Genomic DNA, 20,840 nt, shown 5'->3' on the forward strand with positions numbered 1-20,840 from the left:
TTCTTCTCTCCATAATATCACTTATGTTTCAGGGAGAAGATCCATTACATTCGGACAGAGGGTACACATGGGCTTGAAAAGTTGTCGTGTGATGCAGATTTAGTAATTCTGCTGAGGTAATCAATTCGATCAATAGCATAATGTAATTATTTACAGTACCAGAGAAACTATCTGGCTCTTTCTCAGCATAATTGAAAAGATTTTGTTAAATCAGGTCATACTGATAACCATCCAAAATGATTCAGCCAGAGTGTATCTGTCAATTTTTACTTCCTGGAAGGCAGCCTCCATCAGTGCAGTAAATCCAGCCAGCTCAGTCAGTTTGGCTGTTGCCATCAAATAGCAGATAAAATGAATCAGGTCAAAATGTTTCCCTTTAATGGAAAAAAAAAAATCTTGCTTTTTAAAGAAAGAAAAAACAAAAAAGAGAGGAAAAAAAATCCCTTTTCTTTCTCACTATGATAATGTGACTGCTCATGAAATTGATAATTTTGCTTTACAGCAGTGCTGCCACACATGAAACCTCAATGTCCAGTGCAGTGAGCATTGTTTGGGTAATGAATATAAGGCTTCAGTTTGTACTGAAACCAGAGAGCTTGGTCTTTAGGTCCTACTTCTCCTCAGTGCAGCTAAGAACTTGTTTTATTGTCTTGGTCTGAGATGGGAAATATTGCATTACCCATGTGGGGTTGGTGTGCTCTAATAGCACTGCCTGATGCAAGAAATTTGCAACTTACTCCCATCATTTCAATTCAAGCAGTCAAAGTACTGAACTACATGAAAATGCTCTGAGAAAAACAGCCTGGGAGACAGAGTGTGCATCTTTATTTCTCTCTGCTAATGTGCTGAAGGTGTTCCTGTTTCCTACATAGCCTTACATCTCTGCTCTCCATCAGTGGGGTGGGCTATCATGCTACCATGAAGCATCTATTAAAATTCATTTTGTTCTTCATTGCTAGTGACCAGGCTGTCTTTGGGAAACCAATGGATTTTTTGAATCCATGAGTTCAGAGATTCACCCAAACATCTGACACAGTGAACTTGCACCATACTGCGTATTTATGTTCCTTCATGTGATGAATGTGAACTAAATCTCTCTCTATGACTTTTTGCATGCAGCCTTTTTGAAGAGGATATCATGTCCTACATACCACTGCAGGCTGCCTTCCATCCAGGTTACAGTTTTTCTCCTCGCTGCTCACCCTGTTCATCACCCCAAAACTCTCCAGGTAAGGAGGTGGGAAAATTAAGACAAAATCTTGTATTTGTGGTGTTTCTTCTAATAAATAGAAAAGAGCAGATCTGGAGCCAGCATCAGCTGTCCCCCTGCAAATTCCAGTGCCTACTCCAAATCTGATCCCAGTTGCTTTTTTTGCTGGATCAGTTTCCAGTGCTGCTATGCATCTGTTGAAGTGTTAGCAGTAGTTGAAACACAGATCAGAAATTGTCCATATGGAAGAAGGTATTTTCCTGCTTTTTGTATCATTGGAAAGGATTAGGTAAGAGAATGGTGTACTCCAAGCATAAGTCACTGACACAGAAGCACATTGATTTTACATGACAGCAGCAGAGAGCACCTTCCAAGTTGAAGGTGTGCTGTAGCACTTCCAGTATCCCTGTAAAGTTCATACTCCTCCACTCCATGTTCCAAAAACTTCTCTTCTTCCCAAGGCACATCCATTTAGAGACCTGAGGGGACCATCTTCATCATCTAGCCTGACCTCCCGTGTTGAGCCCATTAACTTAGGTTTGACAGGAAACATATTTTCCAGAAAGACATGCTGTCTGAGAAGGTTATTCCCAGCTGTGCTATGTCTCTGTAGTTATTGTCTATGGTATAGAAATTTGAGGAGCTAATGTGTCCCTTTCGCAAAGAGACACAACCCCCACCACAGTCTCACTGTGTGGTTGTGTCCAGTGGCCATTTTGAGAGAATCAACAGAAATCTGATCTGAAGAAATCCATTTCTGGCTGAGCTTTTTGAGCATGCCTTTAAATTACCTGATTTCAAATTAAATTAATGGACAAGAGAAATTAAAATTTTGGACGTGGCTGTGGCTTTTTGATGTGAAGAAGTTAAATGTTTCTCTACAGGAGAACATTCTGTCAGAATGTCCTATTTTCATTAATGAGTTTTAACACCACTGTTAATACAAGTTCCCCTTGTCTACATAAGGACAGGTCATAAGCAAGTCTCCTACAGGACAAAAATCCAAGTATATGGCACAAATGTGACTTAGGAGACTGTTCTTGTGAAAACACAAGGGCAAATACTTATTTCCAGTAACACACTGTCTTCTTGCTAATTTCTGTCCTGGTTATAAAGCCCATGAGAGAACCCCTTCTCTTATGTCCTTGGGGAAAACAAAAGGCTGACAGAAGAAAGAAGTGGTGCAGGGGTTTCTTTTTGCGCTGCATGTAAATCCACCTTTCTGTTTTACCAGCAGAGACAGTAATGTCCTTCCCTCATGGCAACCACAATACTTTGGGCTCCCACTAAATGTGATGAGTTTTTTTTTCTTTCTGTGAAGCATTTGCTGCCAGATTTCTCATAAAAGGGATGGGTTTTATTGTCTTTTGTAATGAGATGGGGAAATGGGATTTCATTAATCCATTCTTCGGCCTTTTATGGTATGGCACTTGTTTATACAAAAAGAATAATCACCTACTTTGAGAATGCAGCCATCAAAACAAAACAGGTACCAAATTGCTGAAAAATCTGCTGTATATGTGAATCGTAATAGGGAAATGTAGCATTTCTTGCTGATGGAAATCCTTTTTGATGCCACAAAGAGGTTTTGTGTTGATAGCTGTAAGTGTTTAATACACAATCAGATTAACACAGGGAAACCTGACTCCCAGCTTGGCTGGGGTGCTAGGCTCTGGTGAGAAGCACTGCTCTGAGTTTCAGAGGTTTAATCTGGCCAAGTAAGGAGATCTCCTATACCATGCAGAGGAGAGAGATCTCTTTAAAGTGCAAAAGGAAAAGAAAACTTAAATGCCACTGGCTGTGAGAGGCAGATACGCTTGTCAGTCTTTCTCATGCCTTTCTGATCCTTCAATTTCCATTCAGTCACTATTAAAGGCAGAGGTGACACAATGGCACACACAGGATGCACTTTTAGTGAAGAGGATACAGTCCCTGGAAGTTCATTGCAGTCACTGAATTACAGGAATTTACAACTCTATTGATGCCAGATAGAACAAAAATAACACTGAGGGCACTGTATACCTGCAGAAAGTTCCTAACACATTTATTAACTGGTACTGTCTGGAAACATAAGCTGCATGATTTGGAAGAAGTCAAGCCCCTTTCACCTTAGGATGCTGTTCATTTTCCCTCCAGGGCTGCAGCGAGCAAGTGCAAGAGCACCTTCTCCGTACAGGAGGGACTTTGAAGCCAAGCTACGCAATTTCTATAGAAAACTTGAAGCCAAAGGGTATGGGCAAGGTCCAGGGAAAATTAAGTAAGTATTAAAATCACTCAATTAGTCTAGCAGGGCATAGTTTTGTCTTTGTCATTCATTATCCATGAAGACAGGGATAGGGAGTGTAAAGCACCCTGGAGACTGCATTTTTTACATTAGGGAAAGATAGGATCTTCATATACCCTGCAAAAGAGTGACCTACCTATCATTTGCCAGTAGGAGAATTATCCTTCCAGGCAAACACCCACCAGATATTAGCAACAGCTATTTCATTGTAATGGCAGGATGACTCCAGATTTTTTGGATCTAACTACAGAAGTTAGTCTGTACATGCAGGTTTAAGTTTCCATAGTTCTTTGTGTTGGTAGCCCTCCTCAATTTGAACTGGAGAGTCTTGATGTATTTGGGGTTCTCTGTCATTCGATTGTGGACTTTCCATGCATCTTGTTAGCTGGCTTTTCAGCCTGTACCGACTTGTGCTCAATCTAGTTAGCCAACTTAGCCAAAGGACTGTGTGTTTCTAAGGTATTTCCTGGGCATCTGGTTGAATTTATGCCTCAGGCTGGCTTCCTACTGAAGGACATCTGTTGTGGAAAAAATAAAAGCATGAAGCCAAGCAATTTATTCCAGGCAAACGTCATCAGCAAAATGATCTCACAGACCTGAGGAGTCCTAGCTGGTGGTTACCCCTTTTGGTGTCCTGCTAAATGGGTCCAAGACCGACACAAAATATATTTTAGAAGGTCTGTTTTAAAATGTCCATGAACATATGAACAAGAAGGGTTTCTTGCACAGATGGTGTGTAAAAGTACTATTCATTAAGTTATTTTAGAGATTAGTAAGGGAATGAGAGATGTGTTGTGCAAACAGAGGCTGATACTCCCTTTGCTTCCCCTGCCACAGAAGCAGTATTTCCATGGACATTCACTGGATTAAATCCAGGAAGTGTTTGGGGCCAGTTCCAGAAAGCTGTGACTTCATATACACAGGAAACTCACAGCCCCCTTTACCATATAGATTTGTATGCATAGGTTGTTGCGGGGAGTCTTAGCAGTAGAGCAGCACTTTGAACCTAATCATGGCATTGTGAAGGAATTCACCTTCGAGGCACATAGAAAAGCCAGTGGAACAACTCCTGAAAACCCATAATGGTCAAGTAGCACGTGCACCAGAAGATGCCATTTTATTAAGTTCTCTGAGAATGAATGTGACTCTTTACAGCTCTTGTTTACCTTCAGCCTCACAAGTTCACACAAGACTCAGTCATCAGCTCTGTATTTCTGCTGCCCTTTGCAGGTTAATTATACGGCGTGACCACTTGCTGGAAGGCACCTTCAACCAGGTAATGGCGTATTCACGCAAGGAGCTCCAGCGGAACAAACTCTACGTCACGTTTGTCGGCGAGGAAGGGTAGGGAACCACAGAATGCTCTCGGTTCTGGAGTAGTTGTTATGTTGCAAAAACACCAAGCTGACTAAGGCCGAGCTTCTCCTATTATTATGTAATGTTTCTTTGGTTTTGTTTTACCTCTGAGTAAGTGATTCATCTTAATCAACTCAAACATTTGTTAAAAATAACAATAACACTTCATTTTCCTATAACACCTTCCATCTAGATGTCTCAAAGTGACAGTTTAAGTGGTTAAATCTATTGTCATCTTGTTTCCCATAGATATTTTGACAGACTGGAAGGGAAAACTCAACTACAGACCAATATTTACACACTGAATCAGTCCCAGGACTATAGTTAGAGACCAGACCTTTATCCACTTTGTTACTCTAACTCTTCACAGTAGATGTGGTTTAGCTTTAAAAATTTTTGCTTTGCGTGCCAACTAATGATCATTTGTTATCCATATGTGGATTTTTTGTTTCCATCTTAAGTGAGAAACATGAATGCTGCTTAGTCCTTAAAATTTAATTCATGCAGCTGGAATCTGAAAGCAATATAAGTTTCTTGAGAAAGCCTTTTCTCAGGAAGTTTTCTACAGCTCTTACAATCCATGAGCCATTCTTGTATGATGAAAGCCAGCCCCATACCTTTTGTTTTCAGATGTAAGCACAACTTTTCAAAGCCACCCTGGCTCACCTTAAGAGCTATGTTGTAACTGAAGCCTAATCCACACACATTTATAATGGAAAGACCATTACGTGCATGTTTCCAGTGTGCCATATTACAAAGGCATGAAATTGTATTTCAGTAGCTTTGCATGTAAAGTTTCTTTGTTTCAAAAACCCCATGTGTAGGATCTCAGTTCCAAAGGTGCTAGACAGTACCTGAGGCAATTCTCAACATGTCCAGCAACTGCTGACTCTCTCAGCTTTGAGGTGCTGTGGCAAGTGAAGGCCTTCTGTCCCTTGTCTTGGGTCAGGTTACATCCAGTGGAAAACAGAAGTTGCCAGTCTCAAAGAGACAGATCTCACTCTGTCACTTGGTCACTCAGTGACCTCAGGAGTTTTTTTCACTCTTACTTTTTATTCTCAATGGATTTGATATTGTGTAACAGACATCATCTTACAGCTGGTTTTGCCTCTGGCCTGCAAGTAAAGCATAAACATGTAGCACACTTCAGTTTATGTTTTTGGAATAGTGTTCTGGAATGCTAATACTGGCCAAAGTCATATTGTTTTCTGTGTGGTATGGTGTCCTCAGGAGAAATTACAAACCAATTTGATGTGCAAATTCATTCATTCTTCACTGAAGATACATTCCTCTAGGGCTTCTGCTGATTAATGCTAATATACATTCTGCTGGGAGGACTCCAAGGTGCCAGTTCCCTACTGAAGAGTTGATGCTATATTACCACGTGATGCTGTACGGGCACAGCTTCCCATGTTTCAAAGAAAAAGGACATTGAAAGTGAACTATAAAGGCTCTATGATGAGTTAGTGTGTTGCCCAGAAATGCAATAGCTAGTCTCCCGTTAGAGGTTTCTGAACACAGACACGTGTTGTTTGTAGTTCTTTACTCCAGCCATTACCAGGCTTAACCCAGTACTTTGATGTCCACAGAACCAGACCTGGTCCATGGCTGGCACTAGTGAGTCGTGTAGGCTTGTTACCATCCTCTTTTACAGTTGTGGCTTTTGTGTCATCACATGATCCTAGAGCTAAAGCTCCTGAAAGAGAGAAGTACTGAATCTCCAGACATAAAATACAGGAGGATGGGCCCACTTTGTAATCTTTCTAGTTGCACAAACGAATCATTCAGCCCCTTTCACTAAGGTTTCTATAACTTCATAGTACACAGCATTCTGACCCAGTTGCAGAGCTTTCCACTTACTTTACAGCTGTTAAGTAGGAGGAATAGTGTCCACCTCAGAAAATCTTTTGGCACACATATAGCTACAGATCATTTCTTCGTATTGCTATGTGTAGGTTTATTTCACACTGAAAAACCTACCTACCATTATTAGAGAATTATTTGTTTTCAGTAAGTCCACCACAGTTTTCATTTAATGGATTCAGGAAAAATTTTTGGTTCTGTTTTCCTTTTTTTTTTTCCATCTTGAGTGTTAAAAATTCAAGGGAAAAAAAAGAGGCTCTCTACAGAGAAAACAGCAAAGCACAGTTTAAGGTGTACCACATGAAAATAACAGAAAGTAGAAAGGGCTTGGATGGAACAAGAAAGGAATCATAATCTGTCTTAAGAGACACAATTCTGCTGGGATTTGGTCTTGTTCAGCATAAACCTTTATGGTTTCTGAAGCTAAAAAAGCATCCTTGGGGCTAGATTTTGGTACATCTTGGTGTAGGATGGTCAGAGCAATTTCTCCTTTAGGCCAGGCTTTCTGGTCTGTGAACCCAAGTGCTCACAGGCAGTTCAAACCCACTCACTAGAAAGCTGCCCCTTTGCTGGCCAGCCGGATGAGGCAAGGCTGAGCCTTGTGCCTCCAGTTTGCTAAGCTTTTGGAACAAAGGAAAATAAACTACTGAAGGCATGCATCCCCATTATGATTCCTCACGGATCAGCTTGGATACTGGTGATGTTTTGGGCTCACAACGTCTTCAGGACTCAGAATCAAGTATCAAGAGGAGAGATAACATTTGACTACACAGGCTGCTGTGTTAAGACAGCAGCCAATGTAGGCAAACCCAGGAAATCCACTCAAATGGTAAGGGGCCTCATTTTAACTTTTCTACCTTTTTCTTTCTAGGTTGGACTACAGTGGCCCCTCCCGAGAATTCTTTTTCCTTCTGTCTCAGGAGCTCTTCAATCCTTATTACGGGCTGTTTGAGTATTCAGCCAACGACACTTACACTGTACAGATCAGCCCCATGTCTGCCTTTGTTGAAAATCACCTGGAATGGTAAGAACATTTTATGCAGAACTGAACAATTGCTTCAGAACAATTAAAAAAATGGAAAAGCAAAACAAAAGCTGCCAGTTTGACTGCAGGACATACAAATATTGTTAATTCTATGGAGAGGTGGAGAAGAAGGTTGTGAAAAGGAAGAGATGGAGTAAACATAAATTCAAGAGCAGGCTCTGAAAAAGCAGTTGTGATGAGGTATTACTATGAAAATGTCCTGCTGGCATTACTTGGGACTTGATGTTTGTGAACTTCTGTGTGAATATTAAAAGGACAGGGAGAAGAGCCCTGCTTAATCCAGTCTTCATCTCCTTGCTCCCTTTCTAAGAAAAACCAGTGTTGCCTTTCTATACATCACACAGCATTGTACTTGGAAGCTGTACAGTGTTCTCTGAGAGCCACATTGCTGCTCTGTTCCTAGCACAGGCCTTAAAGAAGCTCCAGTGAAAGCAGTTTTCCTTTTCTTCCCCTACAGAGTGTCTCTACTTGTCTGGGGCAAGGCCGGCAGAGGAAGCAGATATTTTAGCTTACTAAATATGTGTGCAAACAGACAAATTGCTGATCTTGTTTCTTTATCAAAAATTCTAAAAACATACTGTGATGTCCTCATTTTCTCTTTCTGCCCCCAGATCTGTCTGTCTTTGGGAGTTGTTTTCACTTTGGTAGCTTCAGATGTGGTTAAGCGAAGCACAGGCTGCAAGCCCTGGGCATTGCTTGGTCCTTGTGGGATTTCATTGTGTCAAAGAAGTGCTGCCACATGGGTTTGTTCCTGTGATGATTTTCTTTGTCAAACCCACTGGCTCCTCTCAGAGATCCTTTTTTTTTCAAATGGGAGGCAGTTCAGGCCCCTTTCAAATTGCAAATAGTACATGTTCCTCTATTCTTATGAGCAGATCCTCCTTTGCTTGGCTTATAGCAGGCAGGAGATCAAGAACAGTTGTACTGTCACCTGTGTTAAAGTTGCTGGGAGAAAAAGAGGTGTTGCTTGGGACTAGCATGGTTTCTGAATTTTTGTTGGATTTTTTATTTTTTTATTATAATTTCCAGCAGCGGAGCTAACAATGATCCTTACTTTAGTGTTTCTCTACCTACATGAACAGGAAGAGAGCAGCTTAGTTCTTACAGCTTGTTCACCTCCCACTGCAATCCTGTTCATTAGACACTATGTGGTCCCTTCCTAGTCTTCAAGAAGAAATAAAGTCTGTCCTATGTTCTGTCTTAACAGACAGCATGGATAAACTTCTGATTTAGGAGGCTGTTATTTTTTGGAGATGTATTTTGACTTCCAGTCAGAGGACCAGCTAGGCAGGTGCAAACCCATGACCATTCTACCCACTTTGTGATGGACCTCTGTGTCACAGACTTCTGTGTCCAGAGGTGGTGTTGCCATGTTATCAGCAGGTGAAACAGACCCTTGCTCTTCTGTGTTATAAACACTGTCCTTGCAAACAGTTGCAAGTTTCTGAAGTGATTAATTCTCATGCAAAATATATATGCAGAGTTTGATCCCTTCACTTTGTCCTTCTGTGCCTTGAGAGATTTCAGCATGAAAGAGGCAGGTTTTTAAAGGTGTCCTGGGCATATGGAACAGCAGAAAGACACCTAATATGATTTTCCTGTAGCAATTAGCATTAAACTACAAAGTCAGCAGCAGTTAGACATGTAGACTGTTTCTCCAACTGCACGTACCAATGCAGCTTCTTGCATGCAGAACGTTATTTGGCCTTCAGACATTCTTGTTTTCCTATTTTTAAGAAAGATAAATTTGGTCTCTTGGCCTGCAGAAGGAAATAAATGCTATGAATGATGAGGTTTGCACATTCAGTATTGTAAATAGGGCAAGATTGCAGAACCCAAAGGAATGATAAACAATCCAGTCAGTGCTTGGAAATACTTCTTGAACCTGTTATGGAAATAATTGCCTGAGACTAGCAGTTTATAATTATCCTGATAGGTTTCATGATTGGCTTGTAGATATCTAGCCATACTAAATGTTTTTATACTATGTGACTGATCTCAGCTATTCATGTGCAACCTTAGAGTCCTGTGTTCAGAATTCTGTGCAGCCAGTGAAGATAGGAATTGGACCAACCTTCTCTGATTGAAACTCAGAGTTTGATTCCCCCATTAAGGTTTTACGAGCTAACTTCTGTGAGGACACTGTACTAACTGCCTTGTCACTGTTTGTTCCTGAGGAATGAGGTTTTCTGATGCTCACAGGCTTTTTCATTCTCATGAGAGTCAGAGCCAGAACTACTTTCTCAGATGTACTTGTTGATCAGATTCCAGCAGAGTCTCCTCCCTGTAACATGCCAGAAATAGATATCACTTTCTTGTTCTCAAATCTGTTATGAAGCACCAGCTAACATAGACAGATTAATCAATTTGAGAGTTCCAGGGTCACAGATAATTAATTTTCATAGTCTTTTCAAAGCTTGAAGTCTGATGTCTGTCATGAAAACTATACAACCACAATTGGTTTAGATTTTCAGATTTCTTCAACTATGTGCTTTTTGCTGCTGGGGGGCTTTTTATTTATGTGAAGTCTACCCTCAGCATGTTTTTCTCTATAGTATTTCTGCAAGACCTCTCCAGACACAGCTATATGAAGAAACAAAGCTAGCAAAAAAATGCACTCAAAATTATTTTACATTTTCTCTTTCTTAAGTGAACAGTGGTGAATTTGAAATAAATACAACAAAATGCAAAGATGTGATGCAGAATGGAGAAATACACTGCTTTTTTTCCCCAGCCTAAAAGTTACAGTTCTGCCCCTTTTAGCGGCTTATTTCATGCTTTGCTCTTTGTACAAACAGCATTCTGAGTCCAAAATGAGCACATCAAAGCACAGACTAGTTGTGTGTATGCCAAGTTAAGAAAGAGACATAATGACTGGAAAATATTTCTCATTTATGGAGAAACTGAGATTTAACACCTTTCCTGCTAGCTGCCATGGAATAAGACTTTTTCCTTCAGTTAACATATGTGCATACCGAACACACAAAATATAAGATACCACACATTTTTAAAGTTAAAATATTTTAAATCCCCCTTTATCTGAAAGGACTGCTCCAACTCCCTAGATCAAAGAAGTTTGATGATACATATTTTTATCTGCATGCTACAGGATGTACCTGAAGTTCTTAGCCAGAAAAGTTGCTTTTAATCTGTGCCAGTAATGAGCCATTCTAACTGATCTAGGTAAATGTGTCTAGCTTTTTGCCTAGGTACTTGAAAACATCTTCTGAAATACACCCCCATTGGAAAGAGTTCACCCTTTTCTACATAAGTGGGCAAAATGGGGAGCCAAAGAAAGAAATGCGAAAACAAGCCCAGTCTCTTCATAAAAGGCCAAATGGCCTAGACAGAAAAAATCATTCACAGACATTCATTTGGAGATCTGAGGGATCTTAACTTGAAACATCTTTTTTCTGTATTTTCATTGTGAATTAGTGACAGCATGGGTTTTTGTAATAATAAGGCATTTGTAGACCTTGCTGTGATATTTATGCAGCCAGAGAGAAGTACCCCAGTGCTACAGTTATCTTAGAGGTATTTACAGCTTGCTAATCATACTTACCATTTTGTATCCATCTCAGAGAAGGCTTGTAGTGTTTTGTTTATTTTTCTTTATATGAAAATTAATGCATTTGTTTAGCAGAACCTTATTAGAAAGTTAAAGACCTGTGAGTAAAATGTTTTTGTGCAGAATCCTACTTAAGACCACAGACATGATTTAGTCAGACCCAATGCTCAGGTCTCCAGAAGCTGTAGATTATTGCTGCCCATGTTGTCCTAATGAACTCTACTAATTTCATTCTCATTTCTAATTCCTTTGGGGCAGGACTTTCTTCATTCATTTCCCATAATGAACTTTTATTTCTTCTCTCCAGTACCCTTCCTCATATTCTAGTCTGTGCCACTGAACAGAGTCAGGCAGATGCATAAGATGCATTTATTTCTGCATCTCATTCTGTGGGCAGGTGGAAGCCTGGTGCACCCACTCTCTATGCAGACAGGACTTTGCTTTCCCTGTGCTCCAAATCACCTGACATGGTCACTGCAACTGGTTGAGTTGAGCAAATACATGCTGTCTTCCATCAGGGCTGATTGCTTCAGGCATGGCACTGGCTGGGTTGCTTTTACATGCTCAGGTGCACAGGCAGGGGCAGCTCCCTTTGCCTACACGGTGTGTGGGGTCATAGCCCCAGCCAACCTCTGAGCAGCCCTTTTATTTATTTTGTGTAAACGAGAAACCACATAACCAGCACTATGCATCTCTAGCACGCCAGAGAATGCAGGGTGTTGTTTTTCCCTTTTTTTGTTGTAATAAACCCAAGGAGAACTGAGAATGCTGCAACTTCAGCTGTCTTTTCTCCTTTGAGAGCTTGGTTGGTTTTCTTGCCCCAATTTCCTTATGAGTTGTGCCTTGTGCAATTTCCCTGCCTATCCATCAGACAGATTCCTAATCAGTTTGAGACCTGTCTGACAGGAGGGTAAACACCTTGAAGATAATAATTTCCTAAAAGCTTTGTGAAACTGTCTGGGTAAAGGACAGAGCTGCAGAAGAGTGGCTCAGTGAGGTGGGTGGGAGAGCTCAGCAGGGATCTGTGCTGTCTGTCCTCACAGCTGGCCAAGCAGCATGAGTGAGCCGGCAGGTCCAGCACAGGCAGAGCTGTGCAAGCTCAGGGAAGACAGAAGGAAGAAACTGGAGATACTCTGAAGTCTGGGAAGTTCTAGCAGAAGTGTGTAGGAGGAACTGAGAGCTACTGCAATGTGGTAATGTAGGGCCATCAGAGACAGATCTGTAGGAAACAAACTCCATTAATCCTTCTACACAGAGACTGACTAATTTCAATTAAAGTATTTTTAAAGAAAGTGACAAATTGCCTCATGACCTAATGGGCTGTATTCAGATGTGGACCAGCTCATGGGATGGATTTAGACACACTCCATGGCTCCTTATAGAAAGAGTGGAGAAATGTAGTCACAGCATCTAAGCAGGAGGTCTGCAAACAGCCATTACTCCTCTCCACTGATTGAAGGGAGCTCTTAGGAATATGTGGTCTGAATTACTCATGAATCTCTCTGATTTTTCAACTGTTGTGGCAGGCAGCCTACATATGGCCCAATACCTATTTAGTCAGGGAGTCAGAAACACTGAGTTTGGTTTTGGGCTTAAAAGGACCATTTGTGTGGGTCTACATTTGGGGGAGGAATTAAGTTAGAAGACCAATTTTGCAGCCGTCTTGAAAGGGCCTGTTTATGCTAAACACTGAAAAATCATCCTCTTAAAAATCAGATAAAGCACTCCAGAGTGAGGCATCAAGCTACATCCAGTTGTTTTTGAAATTAGATGACTGCCTGTTTGCCTCAGTTTCCATCTGAAGTGATTTCCTAGTATGTAATCAACTTGAATTCCATTTGATGTACAGTACTGCTCAGAACTGCTTTGAAATTCTCAGATGAAAGGCACCATAGAAAACCAAAGCATTTAATGTTATGTTAGACTATAAATTTTAATTACTAGCAATATCTTATTTTAAATAAAGTATGTTTGCATGAGAAATTTTCAAGTACTATTGTAAATCTTCTGGACAAGAACGATATTAAAATAAATGTGCAGCTGAAATAATTTATAAGACCTTTTCACTGTGTGAAAAGGGTATGTTACTGAAATGCCTTCTTGCTGCTGTACTGTGATCTCTCAATGCCTCCTGTACTTAAGTAAACTTTGATTTTCCTATTAAGTTTGATGTATGACTGTATCACATAGAGCCTGCCTCAACAGCTGGTTAATTATTTATTAAGGGTCGGGAGGAATTGGAAGATTAAAGGGAAAGCAAAACTGAAGGAGAAAAAAATATTCTTCCTAACTGAACTCGTACAGCAACCATTTTTTCTTTAAAAAAAGATTCTGCTTTATATTTACCTTGTTCTTGACTTTCTGTCTCTTACTAGAGAATTTTTTTTCCAAGTTCTTTTGAGGATCTGAGTGGCTTTGCTTTATGGGTTGAAAAAAGAGATGTCTCTCACAGTCTCTACCCCTTTTTCCTTCACTGAGTTTCATAGTTTCTCTAGCACCTCTTCCAAATTAGAGTTTGGTTTGAGGGAAAGGCAGCTGTTCTATTTTGTTCCGTATTTACAAAAGTCATATTTATGGGTTTTTCCCCTTGCTTCAGGCCTTTTAGTCTTTTGCAACACTGCAGATTAAATCTGCCCATAGATGGGAGGCTTCACATGAAAATCTTTGTAGTGTCTGCACCTTGCATGTGGCAGAGGAGAAAAGGGTAAAATGCACACTGTCCACAAGCACGTGGGGCTGCAGTGAAGCAGCAGGATGGGCAGTGATTGTCTGTGTATTGACAAATAAAAACCCCCAGAGAGTGATGAATGTTGTCATATCTCCTGTTCCAGCCACACTGGAATGGCAAGGCTGAGCTGTCACTATGAAGTATTGCTCAGTCATCATTCCTCTCCTTATTTCTCATTACATTTTATTCAGACTTCAGTAAGGTAAAGAAAATTCAGCTAGAGCAGGTGCAGAAATTCCCAAGATAACCTTTTTTTTTAAGTAATACAATTCATACATCAAAAGAAGGACTGCTTGCAGAGCAATATTGTTTTCAGTAAATCACCCAAATTAATTTTGGGTATTTTTGAGTAGCAAAGGCATTTCTGTTTCTGCAGGCCTCTCCCTGGGATGTTTTGAAAGGTACAAGTTTCATTTGTTCGTTGAAAATTACTCTTAGTTTCAGTATGTTACCTTCGTGTTGCATTGAATTCCAGAAAAGGGGAATATTAAAGATTTAATTTGATCTGTGTATTTTTAAAGGGAGAAAGGTAATGTTTGTCAGTTTTCTCAACTTGGAATAGGAATATTTTTCAATAAACTTACGGAGGATGAGAAAACTGCTGACCTTTTCACCCTCTATGAGAAAAGTTCATGTGATAGCAAGAATACAGAAGCGTACATTCAGTATCTTGTTCCTCATTGAAGGAAACTTTTTACACTGTGACATATGATTTCCATTCTAGAAAATGGCAGACTAGAAACTAGAATTATTTAATTGTGTTGGAAATATTTGTAAAGAAAAGTAAAACAATTTCTTAGACTTCAGAACACAAATGCAAAAGTTCTGCTATTCTGCAGAATATGTGTGTTCCCAGAAGAGGATCAGAGTGATCAGTTTGCAGAGGTATTACTAAAAGTTGGAAGTGTTCAGTGATTTGCAAAACAAGACCTAAAATAGACTGCCATGCAGTTAATAGCATGTCTGAATATCAGCACACAGATTTCTGACTTTACGCAATGGAGGATCGTCATCCTGAGAGACAGGGATCATTAGCCAAGTTGCAGCACAATGCAAACCCAAGTGTGTGGCTTTCTGGACACAGGTGGTAAGTCCAGAGGGTTCTGCACTGCCCTTGAGCTGTTTGCAGTTAGCTCAAGGATATCTGCATCACCCTTCATCACACAGGGTAAACATTCCTGGGTGCTTACCAGGACTTTATGATGAACAGTCTCTCTCATGCTTAAATACCCCAGACAGGCTGGAAAGGATGTGCCTCCTTTGAGAATAAGTCAGTTTTTGTGGCTGCAGTGTTTGTAGTTAGCCATTGAAGGAAAATGTGCAGTCATTCAGCTTGTGTTTTTATGACCCTCTTGTCTGGCAGATGACTAAATCTGTGGATTTCCCTCTAGCTTGACTAGTTTATTTCAACACATGGCAAAGCCATGGAAAGCAAACATAAGTCATGCAATGTCTGAAACTTCACCAATTCATAGGTTTGAAAAGTTCCCACCAACAGCTCTTCCAAAATCATTTACTGAGAAACCAGTCTCTTGATGAAAATGTTCTTTTGCTTGTTTGAAATAAAACAACACATAAGCATCAGACTGAACTGATCTACAAGGAACTGATGATTAACTGGAGCTGTTTGATTGACAAAATTACGTATTGTTTTATAGAAGGTGAGAAAGTCATTAAAAAATGTCAGGTAGACTAAACAAGTAAAATTGAGCAGGGACTCAGAGGACTGTGATTCCGTTGCTGTCTCTATCACTTGTTTTCTGGATAACTTCAGATAAGTTACTTTACTTTTCTATTTAAGTTTTGTCAGTTTTCAAATGAAATATTGGCATTGTTCTCCTCTGGAAGCTGATCTCTCTGCTTTGAGATTTACCAGTCAGCAATAAAGTCTAGGATCTGAGAATCACAAAATGTAGAGGTTTTGTGTCCGCTAGCCAGTCGTTTATACCTCAGTCTGTAGCTGCTGGGCTGAGGAGTGTTTGCCAAGAGTCTCCCAGGCCAGTGTGTCTTATCCCTTGTACCAGCAAGAGAGAGAGGCTAAAACCTGCAGGCACACCATGTTCATTTTTGAATCTCTTTATTAGTTTAAAGGCAGACCTGGAAATCAGCTCACCAGTTCCTGTGCGTGGCATCTCTGGTGCTCAGACAGCCCAATGACACCAAAGCTGCAATGGCCCCACGCAGAGGAATTCCTGTACCTGCAGTAAGAACTTCTGGCACAGCTCAGCTGATGTGCAAGAAGCCAGAGCCAGCCACTCCAGCATGGGGCTTCCTGATTTGGCTGCAGTGCTGAGAAAATGCAGCTGTAACCCTTTTTCCATGTGAACATTTATCTGCAACTACTGTGTGGAGGAAAGGAACCATTTGATATGTTGTGTTGAAGAGAAACCCAAGGGGATTTTAATGAATTTCCCTTATCTGCATTATCTTTGCCTCTCATTTTTCTGGATGAAGCAGAATAGCCTGCAGCTTTTGCCATAAATTCATTCTTTCTTCTCCATGACACAATTAGTCTTTTAACCTTTTCTGTCAGTTCTTTTGTGGTGGATATAGCCAGGATGTAAGAAAGATGAAAAAACATTTTGAGTGAACAAATGCTAGGTTAGGGACAAGGAAAAGACTTGAAGGATCTGATTAGGTTAAATAAAGAAGCAGTAAGGTTTGGATTATCTCTTTGTTTTTCAGTTGCTGGAAATTTAGGCTTCGGGAATAGTTTGAGGTTTAGTTGCTAATTTAGGATGCATGAGCTCCACAGATTTAGAAGGACATGGATAGTTCACATTTCCATCACATGTAAGCAATAGTTCTTTTTTATGTGGTTACTCCTTGGTATTGAGAAACAGAAACATGTTCTACTTGCAGATAGATCCAGAAAATAGAAGTAGGACAACCACTTACTAAAGTGCCAGTATTGTACTGGCCTTTTGCAGCAGAAAATATATGCACAAATTAGCAATAAATTGAGAGATTGGCTCACATTTTAATTTCAGTTCTTGGCTGATGCACATATATTTCCCACCATCTCTGAGCACTCTCTCTGTATTTTATGACACTGCACAAGCAGGTCTGCTGTACTGTTCCACTTTTGAGTTGGGGCTACTTTAAGACAGGCTAGTACTTTCTTAAATGAGTGTAACAAATTTTCTTGAAAATATAAATAAAACTCCTAAATTTTATAGGCATAATAAGCAGACAGGATTATCAAAGAGAGGCTCATGGAATATGCTTCTTGATCTTTTGATGCCTGAATGAAATGCTTTTGCTCTGAGTAGAATGCATCCCCAGTCACATTTTCTGGGGCGGCAGGGATCAATCCCTGTAGACTTAACTATTTAAAGTTCATCAGTTTCCAGACTGGAAATCTTCACACACAGTTGCTCCTTGTCAGTACTCCTAAACTTTTTCTTTAAATTTTAATTGAAAAATGGATTGAAAATGAAGCTTACCTGACAGAATTTTCTGTGGTTTCGCAGTGAGGAAGTATGGAATTTCCCCTTAATAACTCAATAACTGTCTGAAAACCTGGAATGAATTTTGACATTACATGAGATAAGATCCATTCAAGTATTTAGAACATAATGCACAGGAGGTAAAACCAAAACCTGATTGGGGTGAGTCATTACCATTCCTTCAAAAGAAGTGTGTAGGGATCTAGATTAAGTTCTCATGTGGGGTGCCAGTGTAGTTAGATACTGGAGTCAGTGCAGCATTGGGCAATGCCATGCAAATGTGACCCAACACTGTACCTTGATCTCTCTAAGATCTTGGTCTCTCTAAGGATTCTTCATATTAGAGATGGATGTAAAAAAAGAAAATGAGCCAACAGTATTCCTCTTACTCCTTATACTGGAATTCTCCTCTGTGACTAATTTAGGAACTATTTTACCTTTTCTCTTTAATGTGCTGAGACTTCATGAACTTCTGTCTCCAGCCTTTGTAAGAGCCTTTCATATTAATGACACATGAGGTCATCAGATTCCTGAACTCAAGAGGCATGGTGCTGGAATGCCACAGCATCCACCTCTGAGCCGGCAGATATGCAGAGCACATTTGCCATGAGGCCAAATGACACAAGGCTAAATGACACTGTGGCAAAGAGAAGTCTGCCGAGTTTGCAGATGCAAGTCAGATAAAGAGAACACATGAGCTGTCCCAGCCTGCATGGTTCAACCTTCCTGACAAAAGAATGCTTCATGTCATCCCATTAGTCCCTTCAAATGTTCTCTCATTTGAGTGAGTAGGGGTTAAATATGCACACCAAATTAAAGAAAGGCATTTGTTAATGAAGGCAGATAGATAGAGGTGTGGATTTGACCCACTGACAAGGTTTTGTAGAGGTGGCCTGATCTTCTGCTAGATCATTTCTCTGTAGGTGTAGCTCATGTAAGACATGTTGGTCATGTCCTGCACTGAGCCAGCACAAGGATGTGTACTGCCAGCATCTAGACACAAACCTCTGGAGCATATGCCTGATGCACTGCCAGTATTGCTTAAAATTCATAATGTATGAGTCCAGGCAGAGTTGTAACCATGTTTCTGGTCAACTCTTTTTGCAAAATACACATTCTTATAACTCTCTTGCATTAAAGAAAAAGAAGTTCTTTGTTTATAAAGTGTTAGTGCTGGTGATAACACCAAAATTCAGAAATCATAGACTCAGTACATTTTCCTTGCATGCTGTGTCCCCCCTCATATCAAAAGATTGTAAATCACAAAATTTGAGGCTATAAGAATTTATTTTTTCCCCTTTAATCAGCAGTTTCTGGCCTTCAGGTTGTTCATGAGTGTCTTCATAACAATGGCAGTTTTAACAGTGTTTTAAACAAGCTGTACCATAGCCTCTTGAATCCATGATGTCCAGTTTCATACAAATCTGTTTCATGACTGAATTCTCTGCTGTCTAATAAGATTCATGTTCAAGGTGAAGTATTTCCCAAGATTGTGCCTTTATAAATATTTTCCTCTTGTTAAATTCTCTGGTATCTAATAATCATCAAAATTAGATCCAGTCTCTCCCACTGTGAAAGGACTAATGGGGTCTCCAGCTGCATCCACCTGACAAATATCATTCATCCTCAGAAGAGCTGCCAAGGACAGAAACCCACAATGTAGCCTCATTTGTTCAGCTTGTCTTTCAGGTGGCCAAAAGTTCATTTGCACAATTAAACAGTCCAGAGTTTTAAAACTGGTGCAACAGAATGTGTAAGTTTCCCTTAGAGATGAAAGCTAGTCTTATGAAAGTGACATTTTCAAATTTTATGTGAACCATGCTATATTTATCTCTCTCGAGCCCTACTTTGAATATCTTTTCACAAGTTACCGCATCAAGAAGGACACACTTAAATGCAGCTGATGTGTTTGAGTGAGATAAGTTTTGCAGGGTTTTGAATCTTTTTAATCTCATCAGCTGCTGCCTCTTTTTAGGATTGGAAGTTTCTTATACCATACCTAATTTAGCCCACAAGGCATGGTTCCCAAAGCATTCCCAATAGAATGATAAAGACTGTTCTTCCCCTGTGCACACAGATTACAATATTTTCAAGGTACATCATTATCCATCTGAATCCAAGGAAAAACTGTCATTTAAAGTAGAGCTCCATTCATTGAATCAGTTAAGAGAGGGCCCTGTACCAAAGGGTCATTGTGGGTCCTGCCTTGCTCTGGTGCTGTATGATAAGGACCAGAGTACATTAAAACTCTTGTGACTCAGCTGCAGTCAGACTAAAATTTATTGCCTAGTTGCTGCTACAGCATATGGATTTGTCTTTCCCTGAGTCCAAGGATATGCAGTAAGTATGCACAGAGTCCTGTGTCGAGGGGAGTGAGCCTGTTGTTTTGCAACAGTCTGTTGTGGCTGCTTCAGGGGCACCTGAAGCTTCCAGAAGGAAAAGGAATTAGCTGGGTACAGTGGAAATTTCTGCAAATGGGTCAAAGAGTAGTGCTGTTAAAAGCCAGAAAGCAGGTGCACACAATGTCGTTTTTGAGTGGACGAACGGTGTCAATAGGCAGTCAAACCAGAGCAGCTCCACTGCTCATTAATTCTGTCTCTCGTTACACCATTTCCTGTTCATTAACTCCTTCCTGCATTTTCCCCCTCTCTGGAGCACATTACTCAGACTCAATCATTGTCTCCAGAAGGGAAGGGTGTTGAAAGAAAAGGCCAGAACAAGACCCTGCATTCCCCACCTCTCCCAAACTAGCTTTTCTGCTAGAAAGAAACCAAACAAGCATTTTACACTTCCTTGGAAAGATAAATGTAATTCAGGCTTAAGGAAGGTATGTGCCCTCCAGCCAGGATTTAACTTTGTGCTGCTTATTCTGTCAAGAAAGCTTGTTTTGTTCTGAAAGGACTGTCTTACCAACCTTCAAAACTCACCCATGCTTTAAATCTTTCAGGGAGAAATAAACACAAGAGTCTGGCTTTGTTTTAACTGGCTTTTGTAAGGAGGGCAATTTGTTTCTTCTTGCTTTTTTATAAGTTTTGGTATATTTTAAGTGGGACTACTATGCTTTTCTGAGTGTAGTGGCAGCTTGATGAACTGAATGGAGCCACACACAGATAAATTGCTCTCTGAGAAAGGCAGCAAATGCCTCCTGTTGATAGGTATCCATTGGTTTACCACTGTCTATGTTTCTCAGAGACCTGGAGACCACAGAAGTGTCATGTCTGGTCTCAGGCCCTGTCCAGCATGGACAAGGGTACACAGACCCTTCTCCTGTGCCATTCTTCGGAAGTGAGTCAAGTACAGCAAGTCTCTGTAGAGATACCAAAGCTCTGTGCATGGG

The 20,840-nt window shown here is 40.4% G+C and overlaps 1 protein-coding gene across 5 annotated transcripts in view; it reads left to right on the forward strand.

Moving 5' to 3' along the window:
* The window catches only part of HECW1 (HECT, C2 and WW domain containing E3 ubiquitin protein ligase 1), a 263,533-nt gene that overhangs the window by 219,588 nt on the left and 23,105 nt on the right, over positions 1–20,840 (forward strand). For all 5 annotated transcript variants that reach the window (XM_015618822.2, XM_015618819.3, XM_015618820.2 and 2 more), the window contains 5 exons: positions 33–116; positions 1,120–1,229; positions 3,347–3,467; positions 4,725–4,838; positions 7,585–7,737. In XM_015618822.2, coding sequence (XP_015474308.1) covers positions 33–116; positions 1,120–1,229; positions 3,347–3,467; positions 4,725–4,838; positions 7,585–7,737 — 582 coding nt within the window. The remainder of the gene's footprint in view (positions 1–32; positions 117–1,119; positions 1,230–3,346; positions 3,468–4,724; positions 4,839–7,584; positions 7,738–20,840) is intronic.

The sequence above is a fragment of the Parus major genome, chromosome 2 (genome assembly GCF_001522545.3).
Source record: "Parus major isolate Abel chromosome 2, Parus_major1.1, whole genome shotgun sequence".
Taxonomy (NCBI): domain Eukaryota; kingdom Metazoa; phylum Chordata; class Aves; order Passeriformes; family Paridae; genus Parus; species Parus major.